The 18,025-nt window shown below is 38.1% G+C and overlaps 2 protein-coding genes across 4 annotated transcripts in view; one reads left to right on the top strand and one right to left on the bottom strand.

Annotated features, from left to right (window-relative positions):
• Positions 1–662: 662 nt before the first annotated feature.
• LOC103713727 (protein DEFECTIVE IN EXINE FORMATION 1-like) lies at positions 663–11,209 on the bottom strand. Of its 2 annotated transcripts, none has more exons than XM_008800744.5 (13): positions 10,846–11,209; positions 10,411–10,521; positions 9,905–9,987; positions 9,432–9,549; positions 9,205–9,357; positions 8,139–8,647; positions 7,960–8,030; positions 5,520–5,776; positions 4,539–4,720; positions 1,916–2,199; positions 1,679–1,796; positions 1,205–1,387; positions 663–1,101 (listed from the first exon to the last, which is right to left on the bottom strand). In XM_008800744.5, exons 4-13 carry the CDS (start codon positions 9,451–9,453, stop codon positions 787–789), a joined length of 2,094 nt encoding a protein of 697 aa, XP_008798966.1. In that variant the 5' UTR covers positions 9,454–9,549; positions 9,905–9,987; positions 10,411–10,521; positions 10,846–11,209; the 3' UTR covers positions 663–786. The 2 variants fall into 2 exon arrangements, with proteins under 2 accessions (XP_008798966.1, XP_008798965.1); XM_008800743.5 differs by having other exon boundaries at positions 9,205–9,365; positions 10,846–11,199.
• Positions 11,210–14,129: 2,920 nt separating this feature from the next.
• The window catches only part of LOC103713726 (RNA helicase, ATP-dependent, SK12/DOB1 protein), a 29,169-nt gene continuing 25,273 nt past the window's right edge, over positions 14,130–18,025 (top strand). Inside the window, exons 1-5 of one of the 2 annotated variants that reach the window (XM_008800742.4) lie at positions 14,130–14,375; positions 14,679–14,936; positions 15,274–15,534; positions 15,623–15,694; positions 16,248–16,326. In XM_008800742.4, coding sequence (XP_008798964.3) covers positions 14,241–14,375; positions 14,679–14,936; positions 15,274–15,534; positions 15,623–15,694; positions 16,248–16,326 — 805 coding nt within the window. In that variant the 5' untranslated portion in view covers positions 14,130–14,240. Of the gene's footprint in view, positions 14,376–14,516; positions 14,937–15,273; positions 15,535–15,622; positions 15,695–16,247; positions 16,327–18,025 lie in introns of both variants that reach the window. The other variant, XM_088711137.2, reaches the window with a different exon arrangement.

Genomic DNA, 18,025 nt, shown 5'->3' with positions numbered 1-18,025 from the left:
ATACCTGAAATTGAGCTCTTTTGGTGGTTGATAGAGAGCCTCCAGACCATTTCAAAACTGAACAGAATGATCTTCAATGCCGCATAGAATTCTTTTCTCGCCCTTAAAAAGATCAGCGTATCATCAGCATATAGGAGCATTTTTGTACCACCATGTATCCAAGGGTTCATTTCTGTACTTGCTCTTGTGGAGTTGTAGGTTCATTTTGTATTGTACATACTTTAGTACCTAGGGAACAAGTACACTACCTCCAATTCCATTGCAACATTGAAAATTAGCAAATCCACTGCTTAAGATGTAGGGTAGCATTGCAAGGTATATTTCTAGATCCGTCTAATGCTCGTTTTTGGTTATCGCCTACGGTTGGTGATCTGTCTTCATAGGAAACGTTGGGGCCATAAAGTACATTTTTGCCGGGTTTTCCCCAAATGATGCCTACTGATTTCACAGAAAATGACCGATGCGATCTCTCGTACCCCCCTCGATGTCCCTTTTCTTGGGAAGGGAGGATTAAATCCACCCGATTTATTATGAGAAAAAATTCTTTTGATTCTCATCACCAGAGAAAAAGTTAATAAAACACCAACCGTTCCTTTCTAAATTACAAAAACTTTCTGCAACAAAATGCGTACCGAGATGGAGGGAGCTGCCGGCACCAAGAATAAGAAAAGTTTACACTTACTGTATAAACTTAAATAACATATCAGTTTTAAGTACTGTATCATTCGAAAATCAAAACCTTTCTTCCAATTGCTCTCTCCCGGTATGAACTCTACAAAAAAGTCGCTAATCTGTATTCCGTGAGAAGGATGGCAAAGGTGCACCTTCCTGTGGGCGTAGAATAACAAGGACACCAAACATCCCCATCATCGGCAGCACCACAAGCCACTTCAGCAGCTTATAGAAATGCATATGGAATGTAAGCGAAAATTCATCAGAGAAATATAGTCCATTCTTGTCAACCATCTCCACTAGCACGCTGCCTGTTGTTCGAACAGGTACTGTTGGCAGCTTCACCCGCTGCTTCCCTGGTTGCTTGTAGACCTGATTGACCGCTATGCGCCTCTCTCCTTGGTAATTCCCAGGAACTAATAAAGTTGTCTAGATGTTCAGCACCGAAAAGAAGAAGAGAGAAAAGCATCATAAGAAATCGATGGTAGATTTAAGTGAAAGGGAAGCCATTGAGGACAGGACGGAGTCTTACTGTAACATTATAAGGTCCTTGAGACCCGGAGGGTACTCTGTATTTGTCTACAATCTCCATTTCCACCCAGAAATGTTTGCCTTCTTCATCACGAAAAGCCCGGGATGCATGCGAGACATAAATTCCTTCACGATTATGTTGGTATGCAACATTATTCCTACCCTGGTTTGGCGATCTCCATTCCTGAAAGGAAACAGCAGAGAGATAAGATCCCAAAATATAATGTGTTCCAGTAATATTGATCCACCTTTAATCTGGGGCTAATTTCAGCAGTGAAAAAAGGCCAAGACGATGAAAGGACGAAGGACCCTTTGCACAGGCTAAATAGGTGAGCAATTTTATCTATCAATCCAAATTTGTATCTAGCACTACAGATATTCACTTTTTTTAAATGTGATAACAAACAACACTGTCTAACATGCAAGAATAGATGGAGATTTTCTGTCACAGATTAAAGAAGAATCTCAGACATACCTTAAGAGGATGGTGTGGTGAGGAGGTGGAAAAGCAGAAAACGTTGCCATTCATGGTACTAACGATTAGATCGAGGTCATCTCCACCATCAATATTATCAGCCAAGACCATGCTGTATCTGCATATTATAAAAAACCAACTATCAGCACAGCTTTGCATGGATATTATTAAGTCATGCTTTTCCCTTCCCTGAAAACAGAAGGGCTTATATAATTGACAGATGAGGAGATGACATACGAAGTCTCGCCAATGTCAACGACATCTGCACATGATGTGGCCCCATCAATCAAGTACAAATAACCATCAAATGAAGTTGTAACAAGAGTCAACCCCTTCGACTTTTCATTGCCTCTGCTTAAATCAACTAAAAGAACCTGACTCATCACCCTCCCATGTGTTCGATATGGGAAGGGATGAACTAGTGAACCATCTCTTCCGCTGAGGACGTATATATTTCCTGAGATTGTTGGGACTACAACATCGGTATAACCATCCCCATCAACGTCACCTACGGTGGGACCCTGGCATCGATTTGATAATTAACTATCAAGCATAACTGCTAATATGCTAATATAAGCATAATATGCACTGCAACAACAATCTCCCTAACAAAACATGTCATTTCAACCAATGTGCATGTCTGCCTCCATACGTACAAGAGCATATGTACAAAATATGACAGGATATCCAAATAAAGTGCTGACACTGAAGCAATCCTAAATTCAATAATAAACGGGTGAAGTAATCTATCATAATCTCCTAAAAAGAAAATAATCTATCATAATGGGCAAGAAGCAGCAGCTCAAAATACCTGCCAAGAAGTGGGTCCACACATGGACTCCAGTTTTTGTCTGAAGTCCAAGGGTTAGTAGGCCCTATGTATTGTACCGATGTCACGTAGAAAAACCTTTTTTCTAGCTTCAACATGTGCAGATGAAATCAACAAAAAGGTAGAATTTCCACAAAAAATGTTAAAGGCATGTAGATTGATTTTCATACATCCATTGGTGCCAATATGCCAAGTCTGGCACAACACAGAATGGTATTAAACTTGCTAGAATAAGCATATAGTTAAGAAGCAGCAAGCATAATTTAGAGCCTTTTTGTTGGGTAGGATTTGTTTTTGTAGAATATTGCAAACCAAGATCTTTACTTAGAGCTATTAGTTTATACAGTTGCCAGAAGGAAGCACTACCTAGATGAAAGTAGTTGTTTTATAGACAAAAGAGAAATTATTGATATAATCCATCATACAGAAGAGGCTATCCAAAGTTTATTTTCTTTTGCTCAAAAATTAGAGCTTAATCATAGAGCCATGCCATAAATGGTTCGCTAACATAGCACTCTAATGAAAGTCTGATACTAAATTATATAACCATAACAAATCTTAATGTGTCACTCAGCTTTGGAGATCGTGCTAGTCTGATTCTTTTTCAATTAGGGGCATACTCTTCGCTACTGATGCATAATCAAATTCTTTCTCAGCTTAATTTGCAAATGAGTCGATCTGGATATCAGATTTGGGATTGGGTTCATGCACAAGCAGCTCTCTTACCAAGTCAGACTGGGTGGTTTGCCGGTCAAGATCCCAGTTTGCTGGCTCATGGTAAGTGGAGGTTGTTCTGGGCTAGGCTAATCAGGTCAAGCAAGCAGAGACATATTCATTTAATAATCAATTTTCCTAGATGCGAGCAGAGCCAAATAAGAGACCCAAATGCAGGAACCCAACCAGGAATCAAATTAGTGGATCCAAATTATGTCAGATCACCGTGAGTTTTGGCCCAATCAACCCAATTGTTCACCTACTGTAAACACTAGTTAGGTTTTCTTGCCTCTCTCTTTTTTAAACACTACAAGGAACTATAATACCAAAATGCCAAATACCATACCTAGATTAAAAAAATATTAAAAATAGGATTTTTTTGCAAGTATACCCTCCAAAATATACAAAATTATATGAATACCCTCATAAAATTGTTATTTGCATGTATACCCTCATAAAATACTCATTTTGCATGTATACCCTTTTTTCTTTCTTTTTTTATATATATACCCATACCATCTAATGCCTTTAAAAAGAAACGATTTAAATTTGAAATGACTGAAATATCCTTACAGGTAGACGCGCAAAAAAAAACTTCATAAGGATACGCATGCAAATAGCAACTTTGTAAGGGTATTCATGCAATTATACATATTTAGGAGGGTATATACTTAAAAAAATCCAATGAAAAATGCTCAAAATTCAGTAAAGATAATTAAGTTGTTCTTAATATAAAAAAAGGGGCAAAAAAATATTAATATTATCATGTCACATGATCTCATATTAATATCAACTCTTATAAAATGAATCATGTTGCTTTTACGAAATTCTCGCCTTAAAAACAAACAACTCAACATTTACAAATCATTAAAAAATATTTTACTAATCTAAGCATCTATATTTAATTTAAATGTGATATGCTTTAATCTTTTAAAAATAACAAAAAATATATAGATGTCATAGATTCAATAATGATAATTATATCGAAATCAAATAGAGAATAGTATTATCAAAATGATTACCTAATATTCCAACTCGACCGAGTCGTGATCTTAAAAAAAAAAAATTGATAATCTGGCTCGATCTTTTTTTGACTTGTCGTTATAACTTTTTTTCATATCTACCCATAAGGGTATTTCAATCATTTTAGTTTTAAGCCATTTATTTTTTAATGACGTTAGATGATACGCGTACTTATGCAAAAAAGAAAAAAAAAAGAAGGATATACATGCAAATAGTAATTTTACGAGAGTATTCATACAATTTCATATATTTAGAAAGATATACATGCAAGAAATCCTAAAAACTAGCACTTGCCTGTGGTATAAGACTCTTAAGATGTACTTCCCAAATTTCATCTCCTTGGGCGGTCCATGCAGCAACATTTCCATGCGTATCAGCTGTCACTATTTCAATTTTACCATCATCATTTATATCTGCTGCCACCACTGGTCCCTGAATCTCAGCCATCTCAAGTGGAAATTTTTCTCTCACCTTACCTGGACATAAACAAGATCAGAGATGAGTCAACAAGGTGCAGGCTTTTACTCAGATTACTCATTCATACTGCAAGGGTATTATATGTAGGGCTGCAAACAATCTGAGCTGCCCATTGGTAACTCAGGATCAGCTCAGCAGCAGCTTGTCCGAGCTTGTCTAAGGTAGAAAATAATCTGAGATCAAACAAATTTCAGAATTCAGCTCATAAATAAGCCAAGCCTGGCACTAGTGGACTGCAAACTAAGAAGAACCTCGACTTGGCTCAATTAAAAATTGGCTAAGAACTTATACAAGCCATGCTTGAACAAATTATGTTAGGCTCGGCTTGAGCTAAAGCTAAGCTCGAGCAGCCCCTGTACATACTGACGAGCCCAAGCGGTCTGATACTTGGCTCAGCTCAGCTCATTTGTGCCCCCACCTACGTCTGCAAATTATAAATGAAAGTTGCATATTCCCTATTGCTATCCAATCAACAGGTGATAAAATCATTTGCAGCTGCAATATTAACATAAGTACAAAAAACAAAAACGGTGGATCAATTGACAAAACTGTCAAACACAAAACATGACAGCAAGGGATAAAAGATCCAAACAACTACTAAATGACATGTTTTAATCTGGAAGTTTTGAAGGACTATATGCTAAACCGGACTACATCTTGTCATAACTGGAGAAACCATGTGTAGATAATTTTTTTTATTGAGAATAATTAGGAAAAGAACTTGTGATACTACCAAAGCCGAGATATGATTGATAGAAGATAAAGAAAATAAAATTGTGGTAATGCCTAGAAACTCACCATGATGATCTAAAATATAAAACAAGCCATATGAAGTGCCAACAAGTATGTCCATACATCCATCACCATCCAAATCAACAACTGTAGGAGAAGAATATATATATGCACGGAAGCTTCCAGTATCAATACTCAGATCAAGATCAGCAGTCCATTTGACTTGTTTTGTATCAAGATTGAAAACAACAATGCCACTTGCTACATATTTTTCGATATCAATGTCGCCTAAATCTGTTAAATGCTCTGGGTTATCATAGTACCTGTCAAATTATAAGCCAAACATATTACTACAAAATTAATAAGGACTAAGGAGAGATGCCAAGGTTTATAAACAACAGAGCTATTAACAAGAAACTCTAATTAAAATTTAAACCAATCACTAGAAGTGATTTGCCCGCTGAAATAAAACTTTAATAGAAACATGAACAAGTAGAATCAACAGTTTGAAGTCAAATGAAGTTTTGGATGCATGGAAGACCAGGAAGAAATCCCATGAGCAAGAACAAGGCCTAGCAGATATGTTAACGGGAAAAATTTTCCTGCATCAGCTTCTACTTTTACTTGTTAACTCTAAGGTGATAATTTCAAGGACATACTAGTCATTGAATAGTCTATCGATTATTGCATTACAGTCACTTTCGTAGTTCGCCAATATGTGTTCCATATAAAGCTATAACATATTTGCTGTAACCCTTTCTAGTTTTTGCATCCTGATTCATTCTATGAATTACTTGCACCAATCTTAATATAGCTCCAACATCTAGAATGCTCTTTTCCATTCCTTCAAAGTTCAAACCCATCCAAAGCCAATATTTCTGGTAACCTCAAAATGTAGCATTTTCCATCCCTAGCCTAAAGTACCTTGGATTTTATCCTCATAAAAAAGTCTTCCTTCCTTCTTGTAAATCTTTAACTCTATTTAACACAAATAGATAACTCTGGTGTGTCAAAAATCAAGTTTGATTCTCAAGTGCTACCACCGCAAGCAACAAGAACTTATGAACCAGAACATTCCTGCAAATTGCATTAATCAACAACTTAAATTGTCAGGTTACTGCACCTGAAAAAGGTGACTCACTAATAGTACTAGTGGTGTCAAGTAGGCTATAGCAATCAGCACAAGCAATTCACACCATTGTTTGATCACTTGTAAGGGGTGCACTATGGGTTTTCATCAGGTTAACAAGTAGAGAGATGCTTCTTTAAATGACTTCTATGACCAAGAACAAAGGAGAATGTCTAGCTGAGTTACATAAGGAGCATTATAAAGACTAAATTAAGTAGTATGACTAAGTGGAGAAAACAAGGATGCACATCGCATTGGTGAAATTCAATGTGCAGTTCTATAACAAGTGGATAGAGTGGTGGGTTGCATTTCAATTGGAGCAACCAGGAATCAGATCTCAAAAGTATATAAAATTGTGGCTGAAGCAAAAGCATTTGCCACTGGATAATAAGGAGAAGATATTTTCTTTTGTCTAAATTCCAAGAAGGCCATAAATTTGAAATTTTGTAAGAAATTAGTAATTTATGGATTTATAAGATCTGCAACATTCATCAGATGACATTAAAGAGAATTTTTAGCTAGATGACCAGGTAATGAAACACATCAACCAAAAGGGTAACGAAGGAAAATGAATATCAAAAAGCGCCAATTTAAAATTTTGCAAGTCATCATATTCTGGACCTGTAGCATTGGCTTATAAAGACACAGCTCAGGAAGTAAACTCTTCATCACGAAAAAATAAAGATGGTGCTTTAGTTGTTAGGGGACAGTATGCAGCTGCATATCCTGAAAAAGATTTTGCCAAGAAAACAAGGATAAATTATATGAACTCAAAGCTGCGGTGCAGCATCAGCAAGTACTGATGATAATGAATGTTGGATATGATATGACTAAAGTTAACTTCAGAATTTTTGACTAATCCTTTTCTGGAAAGGGGAAAAAGGATTGTATTTGACAAGTTCCATGTACGCTTTCAACTTAATAATTGATAGTGGGAGTTGATTTAAAAGGCATAATTTATTACATTATAGTAACAAATCTAAAAAGAATCACAGCCTATTGCTGTAGAAAAGGATGGAGATAAAACACCTAAAAGACTAAAAAACATAACTTCCTTTCTCAAGTCCAAAGAGATAGGAATTATCTGAATTACTAACCCTACCAGCAAAGATCTGTTAATTTTGCTGATCAAAATAATCTATAATATCTAAGAACTACATTAAGCACACTTGGCCAGTCTTCAACCAAGCTAAGTAGTGAAACATGTGCTGAACCAGAGCACTTTCAAAAGGATTCCCATAAACAAGAGGAGAAAATAAACTATATCTAACAAACAGCAATGTATATATCTGCAATCAGCTCAAGGACTCATTCTCTTACCATTTGCTTCATGTAAAAGAACATACTACTAGAGAGTGGGGTGGGAGGGAGTCTTACTCGCGATCAAAAAAGTAGGACACTGCAACAATCATCTCTTGTATGCCATCATTGTCAATATCTGCAATTACCTAGATGGAATAGTAGGGTTTCAGTGAGATTGTTCGTACCTGGATAAACTAATTTTTAAATTATTACAAATCCTTAAGCATGTGCACAATATAGCATGTCATACTTACTGGAGTGCTTAGGATGTGCGAATCTATGTTCACATAATCTTCCATTTTCTCGTGTTTATCTTCTGTCCATTCCTCATCTCCCCACATGGTTTCATCCACATAATCATCATAATCATAACCATACTGATCAGCTAGATCTTCTGAATTCCGGAATAAATCAAAAGATGAATCAGCACCTTCTTCCAGAACCTCATTGTTTTCCACAGTTGTTGCATGTAAATTGCTATCATTGGCATGAGATACAGAAATTTCCTCTTGAGCCCCTTTTGAATCAGTGTCTTGAAGAAGTCTCCGTTGAGAGATTGTTGCATTCTCTGCCAAGGTACTTCCTGGTGATACAGTACGCATAGTGCTATTATGCAGGTTGTTCACCAGCACATTATCTTGACCTGCTTGAGCAGGATCATGTTTTCCTTGATCATCTGGCTTGGATACATTCTTCAATGAGCCAGTGTCGCCAACCGTTGATGTAACAGAATTATTTAAACCCGACATGCTTCCATTCATATCTGTAAAAATACAATACATGCACCATCTGAAACATTTGTGTCATATTTTTATATGAAAATATTCACTAGGTTGAAGGGCAGACTTAAAATGAAGTGATTTGCCGCATATCCAAATCTAACAAACACTTTAGGAGCAGAACTTGATATTAGATATGATATTTGAAACTACTGAAAATCTGAGATAATGTTTTTCAATAACATGAAGCTATCAAAAGGAAACAACACAGACATGTTATGGATATGCTTCTCAGATATGGAAGCACAGATTGCATGTATTTAGCTTTTGGGCAACATCATGCGACAAAGAAAGAAAAATTGTGCACGATTATGATATGATGGTTATGAGAGTATATTAGAAATATGTGTGTGTAAAGCAACATCAGGATCCATGCAAGACTGCTATTACACAGTTTCATCAGGCTAGGAAAGTGAGAAAGAGATGGTGGGAACTTAGGTTATGGGATTGGCAGTCAAAATAGTGATATAGGTGAGAATAGTTCACCAGTCACCAGTCAAATCAGAACCAGAAAAATAGAATTACATTGTTGATGACTTACAAGACATTGCATTCATAACAGCAGCCTCTTGAACTAGCAAATCATCATGAACATCTGGATGAGAACGGTCCACAGGGTCTGGATGCAAGCCAACATACCAGTTCTTACGAACTTTTCTACGAGGTACCTCTAGTTTGTCCATCATCATATAGCCTGAGGCCCTATATAAAAATTAAATCAAGCTTCAAATGAACAAATCCACCAAGCAAAAGATTAGACTTACTTACCTGAAAAAATTAACAACACCATTGTAAGTAGCCAGAGCTATTTCTCTCATACCATCCTGATCAATATCATATAAGAGAGGACTCGAATGAACTGTTGATTGGTGGAAGACAGGCCAGCCTTTTAAAGAAAAAAAAAAGGTAGTAGAAATGTTAAATGCCAATTGCCATCCTATAATCAAGAAGTCGGACATGAAACAAGAAACAATGACAAAGTCTAACAACAAATATATTGCATTTCTTCTTTAAAAGTTTAACAATTTAGCAGTATACATCAAATCATAACTTAAATGAAATGTAAAAGGAAGTGGCGATGAGAATATCCAGCAACCAGCAGATAGTTTTTGAACTTGAAAAACATTCATATGATACTTGATGATTATTTTTATTCCGTATTACTACCAAACTGCACCTGGTAATTTATCAATGTAAAGCATTCATAGAAGACTCAAGGTAGAGGGGACATCAAAATGCACCTGGTAGTTTATCTCCATCAGAACCTTCCAGCACTTCCAAATAATGAACAAATGATGGCACCACCACCTCAAGCTTGCCATCGCTGAAATTATAGAAAAAGAAGCAATCCATGTCAGTACACATCTTCAGACAAGTAAAACCACATTCATGACATATTTCAATTGGCAACAGAAAAGGATAGAATTGCCCAGAGCTCGACATCAAGGATAATGATACAGATACTTATATGAGCCAAATTACTCTGATGATATACAATACATTAGCAAATTGATGTTTATAATGGAGAACTATCTCAAGGAAAATTATGCAGTGGGAGTACCACATCTCTCTTCTTGTGCATTTCAACTATACCATCTCATTAACAGCACTATAGAGTTAAAACATGTTGTGTTGGCTTACATGAGTACAAAGGAATCGACTGAAAATAAAAGCCAAGATGATTCAAGTAGCTGCTCGATGTTCTTAATTAACCCAAAACCCAATTGGTGCATACGAAAATTTTCACCTGTTAATATCAGCAATCAAGGGGGTCGCATATATGCTGGAGCTAACTTCAGTCTGCCATCTCAATTCAACATGCTTTGGACATTTGGTGTTCAACAAAGAATCTTCATCTCTACAAGAAAGAAACCGCAAAATACCACCATCTTTTAGTCATCTTCGAATCACAATGCATGATTAAACCACAATTACTTCATACATGACAAATTGCATCATTCCAAACAGTGCAAAATATATACACAAACTTGGAAAAACAAGTTTCTTTGGTCAGGACCAGAACCAAGTAGTAATGTTAAATACTGGGACAAAATCTGTATCCGAACCAGCTCGACAAAATTCCATATTTGGAGCACAGATAATGTCTAGACTCTGCACCTCCATGGATTTGATTGACACGAGCTGATATATAGACAGAGAGGGGGTGGGGTATCGATCTTACAAGTTGGGATATCCGAGCATATCATCGCTGGCTTCGCGTTCCCGGAACTTGTTCGTCTTCTTCGCTTCTTCGTCCTGCTTCGAATCGGAGGCGCCGCAGATAGCATCCCACGACGCGCAAAGCACCAGCAAGGAGACGTAAAGCCCGGCGAGGAGCCTCATCGGCCCTTCTCTCCAGAGAAAGCCGAGCTAGGGTTTAGAGAACCTTGGAGATCTCGATCGATCCGACGAGGAGACGCGGAGGGTGCACGAAGAGGAAACGGCCCAAGATGCTGGCGGGGTCACCGGCTGGGAGCACAATTGGGTCAAGATCTGTGTTTGTTTGAGTTCACATATTAGGAATTTTTTTTTTCCCGTCCTCTCTCTGTGTCGGACGTTTTTAGTAGCGAATACATTCAAAAAAAATTAAAAAATAAAATATTCTTAAAAGCTTTTGAGTATATTGGCGTTAGAAGTTTAGAATAGTCCCCCGAACTAATTAGATCGAGTAGCTGCCTATGCGGCCCACCACTCGAGATATGCCATTTGGTCGGAGGAGGAGAAGTAGTTATTGGCATTTCGCGAGTTGTTGTATTTTGATCTTATTGGATGTATTCGTAAACGCACTATATGAAGCACCCGTTTTCAAGAGAAAAAAAAAAAAGGGGGCTAATCAGACACAAAAAAAACCATCTAAATTACACCTCTATTCGGTAAACATGCATCATCTCAAAAAAAGAAACAACCTCTCGCCAAATACTAAAATGTCTTGAATCAGGGTATGCAACTCTAACTCTCTAGCCCCATGCAATCGCAGTTGCTAATCACCTTCTATTGAAATAGCGTCGGCCCTCAAAGAGACCTTCATTTCAAAAGGGTCCAAATAATAGATACAACAGACAAAACCATGGATACAAGTGCTGACAGTATCATGAGCCGGTAAGATATTTTTCGTATTACTATTTCTTTCCTTTGGATCAAGGTTCATTAGAATTTTCATAAGGACCATATTTTCTGTATATGTATCCTTAAATGATATTTTTACAAATTGTGGAGCCTATTGGCTCTAAATCCATGCCCAGCCATCAATAAGCGATGTCATTGTCCTCTTTCCTAATAAGCTTCAAGCAAATAATTTGATTTCAATTGAGAAAAAAATTCATATGAAAACGACTACTAATTGCGCTTTCACATAGAAGATGAAACTGCCTTTCTTCCTAAAAAAAATACATCACAATGCCACTTTATTTATATAAATTATTTTCCAATTTTCGCAGTTCAACTCATGTTGAGTTCCAGGCACAGCCCATTCATGTATCTGGAAGCCCGTGATTCAATTGCATGTTGCAAGTGCCGTAGTAGGTGGTTGGCAGCCCAAACCGGAAATCCTACAGCTCGACCCGTGATCAAGAGACCATGGGCCAAGTGGCGAGCACTCAAATCAGGCTTCATCACACCATTCTACTCCTACTACAAGTATGCAACCCTATCGGCCTCCCAATGGACGTCATGGTGCCCCCCTCTCGTTCTCGCCCCCGTGTTGCGGTCGACTGTGACCGAACTCTTTCTTTTCCCCGCCGCATGGCTGGCTTTTCACACGACCCTCTTGCCCACCTCATTTCTGTTGCAGTGGGCCACTTTTTTTAATTATTTTTTGGTACATCAGCAGCTTATATTAGTCATGAGCACAACCATCTAAGTCAAAAAACACATATGGTCTTTATCCATCTCCTGCACCCACATCTCCCTTGCCGCCCTTTTGCCCCTCCCCGCCTCCGCCCATCTCTCTGACCCGCCTTCCACCGCCAATCCTCCCTGATCCTTTGCTTGCTCACCTCGCCAATCCATCATGAGTATATGATGCCCTCTTCAATGACCCTGTTGCTTAGTAGCCTACTACCTATCAAAGTCCTTTCAAATGCCAATCTATACCATCGACCAGGGAGAGCCACGAGATGTTCCTCGTATGGTGGTGCGTCTATTTCTTTATACCCAACATTTTGCAAGCTTATGTAAATACAACTCCCATACAATATGCGACACAATGTAAATTTTGTCAGGGAAATAAAAATGTCCATAAAAGAAAATACTTATTACATTTTGTGATCTTAGAATTTACTATATCTATTGAGATAACTTTTACTTCCCCAAGTTAATAAATAATCCATCCCTCATCCGAGCTAAGAGGACATGATGCTCATTACATGATGCTTCCCTTGGAGCACTAAAGATGAATTTTGATATGGTGGTGCACCACTAGATTCTGCACCGAGGACGGTCACTACTAGTTGCGTATTGAGATCGATGAGTACCAAGGAGAGCTGAGGCCGGTTGAGCCCGAGGAGAACAATTGGTGCGCCAACCTACAAGAATTAATCTACTTGCTGAAAGATTTTCGGTGGGAATCTCTGATGATTAAATTAGAATACTAGAGCAACAATATGAACGGGAGAAAATTTGTTGTGGAGAGGAATCTTTGTGTTAGCTTACCTTAGGATCCCGGGTTACCTATTTATATAAGGTAGAATACGTGTTTCTTACCTAATTTGGTGCGATGTGCCTTAACTGTATGGTAACGGTCGGCTGCACATTAATAATGTGTTAACCATCCCGTGCGAGTAGCATGCGGCGGCAATCGCATCGATCGTGCATTAACTATAGCTTTAGCATAATTATTTGTCTTTATTGCTCTGAGCAAAATGACACCTCAATCTATACCAAAGTTCTTCACCTCAGGTATGCCCGAAGTCGAGAAAGTTGGCTCAAATCAAGGTCAAGATGTCTAATATTCTCTCAATCAAAATCGATGCTAATTCGTGATATGAATAGATGCCTTGTATGAGCTGGTTGCTAAGCGGTGCTCCCACGCTCGATGCCAGTTGCCGAGCTAGTTGGAGCATAGTTGGAGCTTTATTTTGCTGTTATTCATTGGAATGTGCAGAAGACTTGGCTTCAAGAGGATTCTGCAACTGTCATTGCATAGATATCTGGACCTTTTTTCTTGCAGGCACACAAATCCCTTGTAATAGGATATCAACGCATGGAAGCAATCCCTTAACACGTTCTTTGCCGCTCACATCCATAGAGAAGATAATCAAGCAGAGGACTGGGTAGCAGATCAGAGGACGTGCGCCCAAAAAAAACACGTGCGCCCGACCGAGGCTTAAATCCAACGAACCGTGGAGCTAGAATTTCAGTAAAATAGACCAGAGCCAGAGTTGAACCGACCGAGTGATGGTCTAATTGGCTGGGAAAGTCTCATGAGTCATGATATCCTTGCGAGAGGAGGGAGGGTATATATATATATATCTATTTTTAAGGAAGCCTTGCCGACTTCCGAAAGAAAGATGCCGCCAAGATAGGGCAAGATTCAAGCAAGGTCGTCAGGGCGGAGAAGCTCCCTCGTCTTCGTCTCCGATGGACCGGATCACGGCGGCCAACGAGGTCGCCTTCAGAATTGGGTTCTCCGGTCACAGTGGACATCTCAGACTCGAACCTCTCCCACCCGTCGAGAGCTCCAACCCCCTTCGATCTCTCCCCGACTTCATCCTCGTAAGTTTTCTTTCCTCTTAATTTTTTCCACAATATATTCGCAACCCTTGTACCAATTTCTTCTCTTATTCTTCCGTTAAAACACTCTCTGAGACACCCTTTTTTCTTTATCTTCTCCAACATTCCTATCGTTTGTTGAAGTTCTTTTCCTCTCTTATCTGGAAAAAAAGAGTGGTGAACCACCGGATCGGTCAAGAAACAAATTTCAGCTCCAAGAAAGAAAAAAAAGGGGTTTTCCTTGAAATTCTTGAACTGCATACTTGTTGTTTCATTTATCACACTTTGTTTTTCTTTTGGCTGCAGCCGCCAGCATTCCCGGCAGAAACATCAGAAAGTTTGAAAGAGAATCTGGAGGAGAAGTACCTTCTCCCGGAATTGGATCCTGATGAGTTCTCGGTGGAAAACTCGGGAAGGCAGTGGGTATTCGATTGGTTTGATAGCGCGAAGGTTCACCTGGAACCTTCCGCTCCTCGTTCTGTTGTGGCGCCCTCGTGGGAATTGCCCTTTAGGCGGTCAAAGAAAACAGGCTCGACGGGGTTATGGGATCCGAGCTCAGTGCAGGTATGTAGTCATATTTATAATCTCTACGCTTTCCTTTTCGTGTAAAATTGGAGATGCTCTTTAGGTGAGACATGCTATAATGCTACGCATACCATTTTTCTATTTTTGAATAACATCAATTTTTATGACATTGTAGAGCCAATGTATAAATAATTTTAATTTCGGATTAACTGATGTGGTATTTGAACCTATAATCCATTTGTTGCCTTATTGATTATAACATTATGTTGCTTGTGGGGTTCGCAGCTGCTAATCTTTGTTAGACTGTCCGAACTTTTTCTTTCCTTGATTGGAAATGACATGCATGCTCGATTTACCACATTTGCTGGCATTCCAGATAGATGTGACAGAGCTGATGGGAGGACCTCAGGATTCTGGAACCTTGGGACGCATGCCTGGACCAGCAAAGGATTTTGTCAGAGGCAGTATGAACAACCGCCCGTTCCGCCCAGGAGGTCTTGATGATTCTCGGACACCGGAGAGGGTCCTTCCTGAGGGTGCTTGCAGTGGTGAATGGGTGCATGAAGTTATCAATGGTGGTGTGGCTCAGGCTGTTCCTCCTAGTTTCAAGAAAGGGTTGGAGTTAGGTTGTCTTAAGGTAAACTACAGAAGTTAATTCAGTTATGCCTAGATCTTTATTTCTAGTTACATGCAACTGACATAATAATTTCTTTACTTTCTTAAAGGAATTTCCTTACCATTGGAAATACACCAATGAGCGGTTATCTACAGGTCAGGTTGCGACAGAGGAAAACCTGGTTAGTTGATTCTCAACAAACTAAAAAAATATTAAATAATAGAATGTCTTTTGATAATTGATCAACAGATGTTTTTATCTTTATAAGATTCCTTGTGAGTCATAGTCATGGTTTTGGCAATCATTTGCATGGAGTGACATGTTTCAAAATTTTAAAGGACTATTATAATGGATTCCCTTGAAGTGAAAAGTTCCAAGAGAATATATCTGAGTTAACATTTTGCCCTCTTACACGTTACAATATCTTATAGAAGTTATGCAGCAATGCTGTGCAAATTGTGTTTAGGATAAGATTTTTATAGATATATTATGTAGTACTAATAAAAGCATTATTATTGAAACATCAAAGAATGAAAATGTTGTAAAACATTATTGTAGAAAAGGAAAACTAAATTCAATATAAGAATCAGTATCTTGAGGCAGGACGGGCTGAACCATTATAACAGCTATAACTACCATTATATTGCAAATTTTTGAATCCATATTTCTATGGTCATACCAGAGTTTTGATGCTGTCTTTAGCCCTTACTGCTGACGATTATCTTTTTCTGCAGGATAGATACTCGGTGCAATTTGATGATTTATTCAAGAAAGCTTGGGAAGAAGATGTTATTGAAGAATCAAGAAGTGATGGTGAGTCTTGGCTATTGAACAACAGTAAAATGTTTTTTTTTTCATGTAAATTTAAATAAAACTCCTTCTTCCATTGTTATCTATTTGGGAATATGAATGCTGTTGTTGAATGGAACTATCTTTTCGGGGTTGTCATACATAACAGTCTTGAAATTTAAACTTCGGGTGTAGGCTTTGACCATCCTTATGCCTTTGTCTTTTAATGTTGGTTGATATGGGTGGGGCCTAGTGATTGAAAATCAAGAAAAGTAGAAAGCACTTAGGGTCTGCTTGGGTATATAGACAAGAATTACTAAAGGATTTAAAAAATGTGGGAATAGAATGATGCTACAAGGGGATCCCATGGAAAATTTTATTACGATGTTCTCTATTATTTGCTAAAAATAATAGATATAATAAAATATTTTTTTCTCAAACATTGAGGGATGAGGAAGAGATGAGTCCATCTCGTTTTGGGCCTCTACCAGCATGACCACATTTTTTCCCACATTCCTCTCACCATTGGGCATTGGCAGCCTTGCTCGCTTGCCCCTCCTCTCCAGCTATATATTTCCCCTTTGGATTTGTGTCGCTCCTTCCACTCTCTCTCAATTATGATGCCCTTAACACCTTCCATCACTTCATCAACCTGCATCCCTAAAAGCATCTACATCATGGATGCCCTCTACACCCAAGGCAAAGAAGGGAGCTATGATTGATCTTCACATGTTAGATGGCAAGGCATATGATGTTACGATGAAAAAAGGGAATCAGTGAGTTGTTTTGGGAAAGAGAGGGGGGATGGAATGAGGAGGCGTCTCTCATGCAAAATACGGGAGTAAAAGATCTGGAACTAGTGGATTTTTTTTATTGCCATGGAAACCTTCATTTTGCATGCTATTTTGTAACCTCAAAATTTCATCCAATCAACTATTGTGGAAACATATCCTACTATGGTTTTAGATTACCATGTGAATGTCTAATTTCCATGGAAATGCCATGGTAACAGCATAATGTGGATAAACTAAATAAAAGATGAATTGGCCTCTTGCTGTAACTTTGCCGGCCATGGAATTTAAAACTTCATATTAAAATCTAACATGTCATATGATACTGAAACCATATTTCACAAAGGGAAACTTGTTTCTTTCCATTATTTTGGCATATGTTGCATTATTCTTGAATTACATGAAAGAGTTTTATTTTGCAAATTGGGATAGCATTTGCATATTTGTGAGTCTCTCAAACTCATGCATCTTAGTTGCATCTATTAGTTTCTTTTTGCCGACAAATTAATCATTCTGAAGGCTTAAAATACAATATAGGATATCAGTTATGCATTGGTATGATACGTACTGCCATATGCCTCTATATCAATTCATAGCTTGCTGTTTCAAGGTGGTACTGCTGGGTATTTTCGATGGTATAGGGCTTGGTATAAGAGGGTAATACTACGGTGTGGTCATTTTTCAATCCTTGATCATTCTTTTCCATGTAAGCAAAAGGAAAAAAAAAAATCAAATCTTTATCCTCTTTTCATGTCCTCACTTTTGTAATTAAACTTTTCTATCATCTTGTTATAAAAATCAACTTAAGACAAGTTGATATCTTGCTCCATTCAGACGAACCATGATTGGAGCCTATATTTTGATCACCAAACCTCACATCCATGTCCATCATCCCTTCCCTTTATATGTGAAGGAGATTATATTTACATATA

This window comes from Phoenix dactylifera, chromosome 14 (assembly GCF_051530095.1).
Source record: "Phoenix dactylifera cultivar Ajwa chromosome 14, Ajwa_hap1_PhDact_Kaust_v1.1, whole genome shotgun sequence".
Classification (NCBI taxonomy): Eukaryota; Viridiplantae; Streptophyta; class Magnoliopsida; order Arecales; family Arecaceae; genus Phoenix; species Phoenix dactylifera.
The sequence above is the reverse complement of the archived record's forward strand: the minus strand, read 5'-3'. Positions and strand labels throughout refer to the sequence as shown.

Coding starts and splice junctions, on each gene's coding strand:
- LOC103713727 (XM_008800743.5), bottom strand. CDS start 11,006: ATGAGGCTCCTCGCCGGGCTTTACGTCTCCTTGCTGGTGCTTTGCGCG. Junction 5,777..7,959: donor TCCTACTTTTTTGATCGCGA/GTAAGACTCCCT, acceptor ATAATTTGACAG/GTACTATGATAACCCAGAGC. Junction 1,797..1,915: donor GTTGACATTGGCGAGACTTC/GTATGTCATCTC, acceptor TATAATATGCAG/ATACAGCATGGTCTTGGCTG.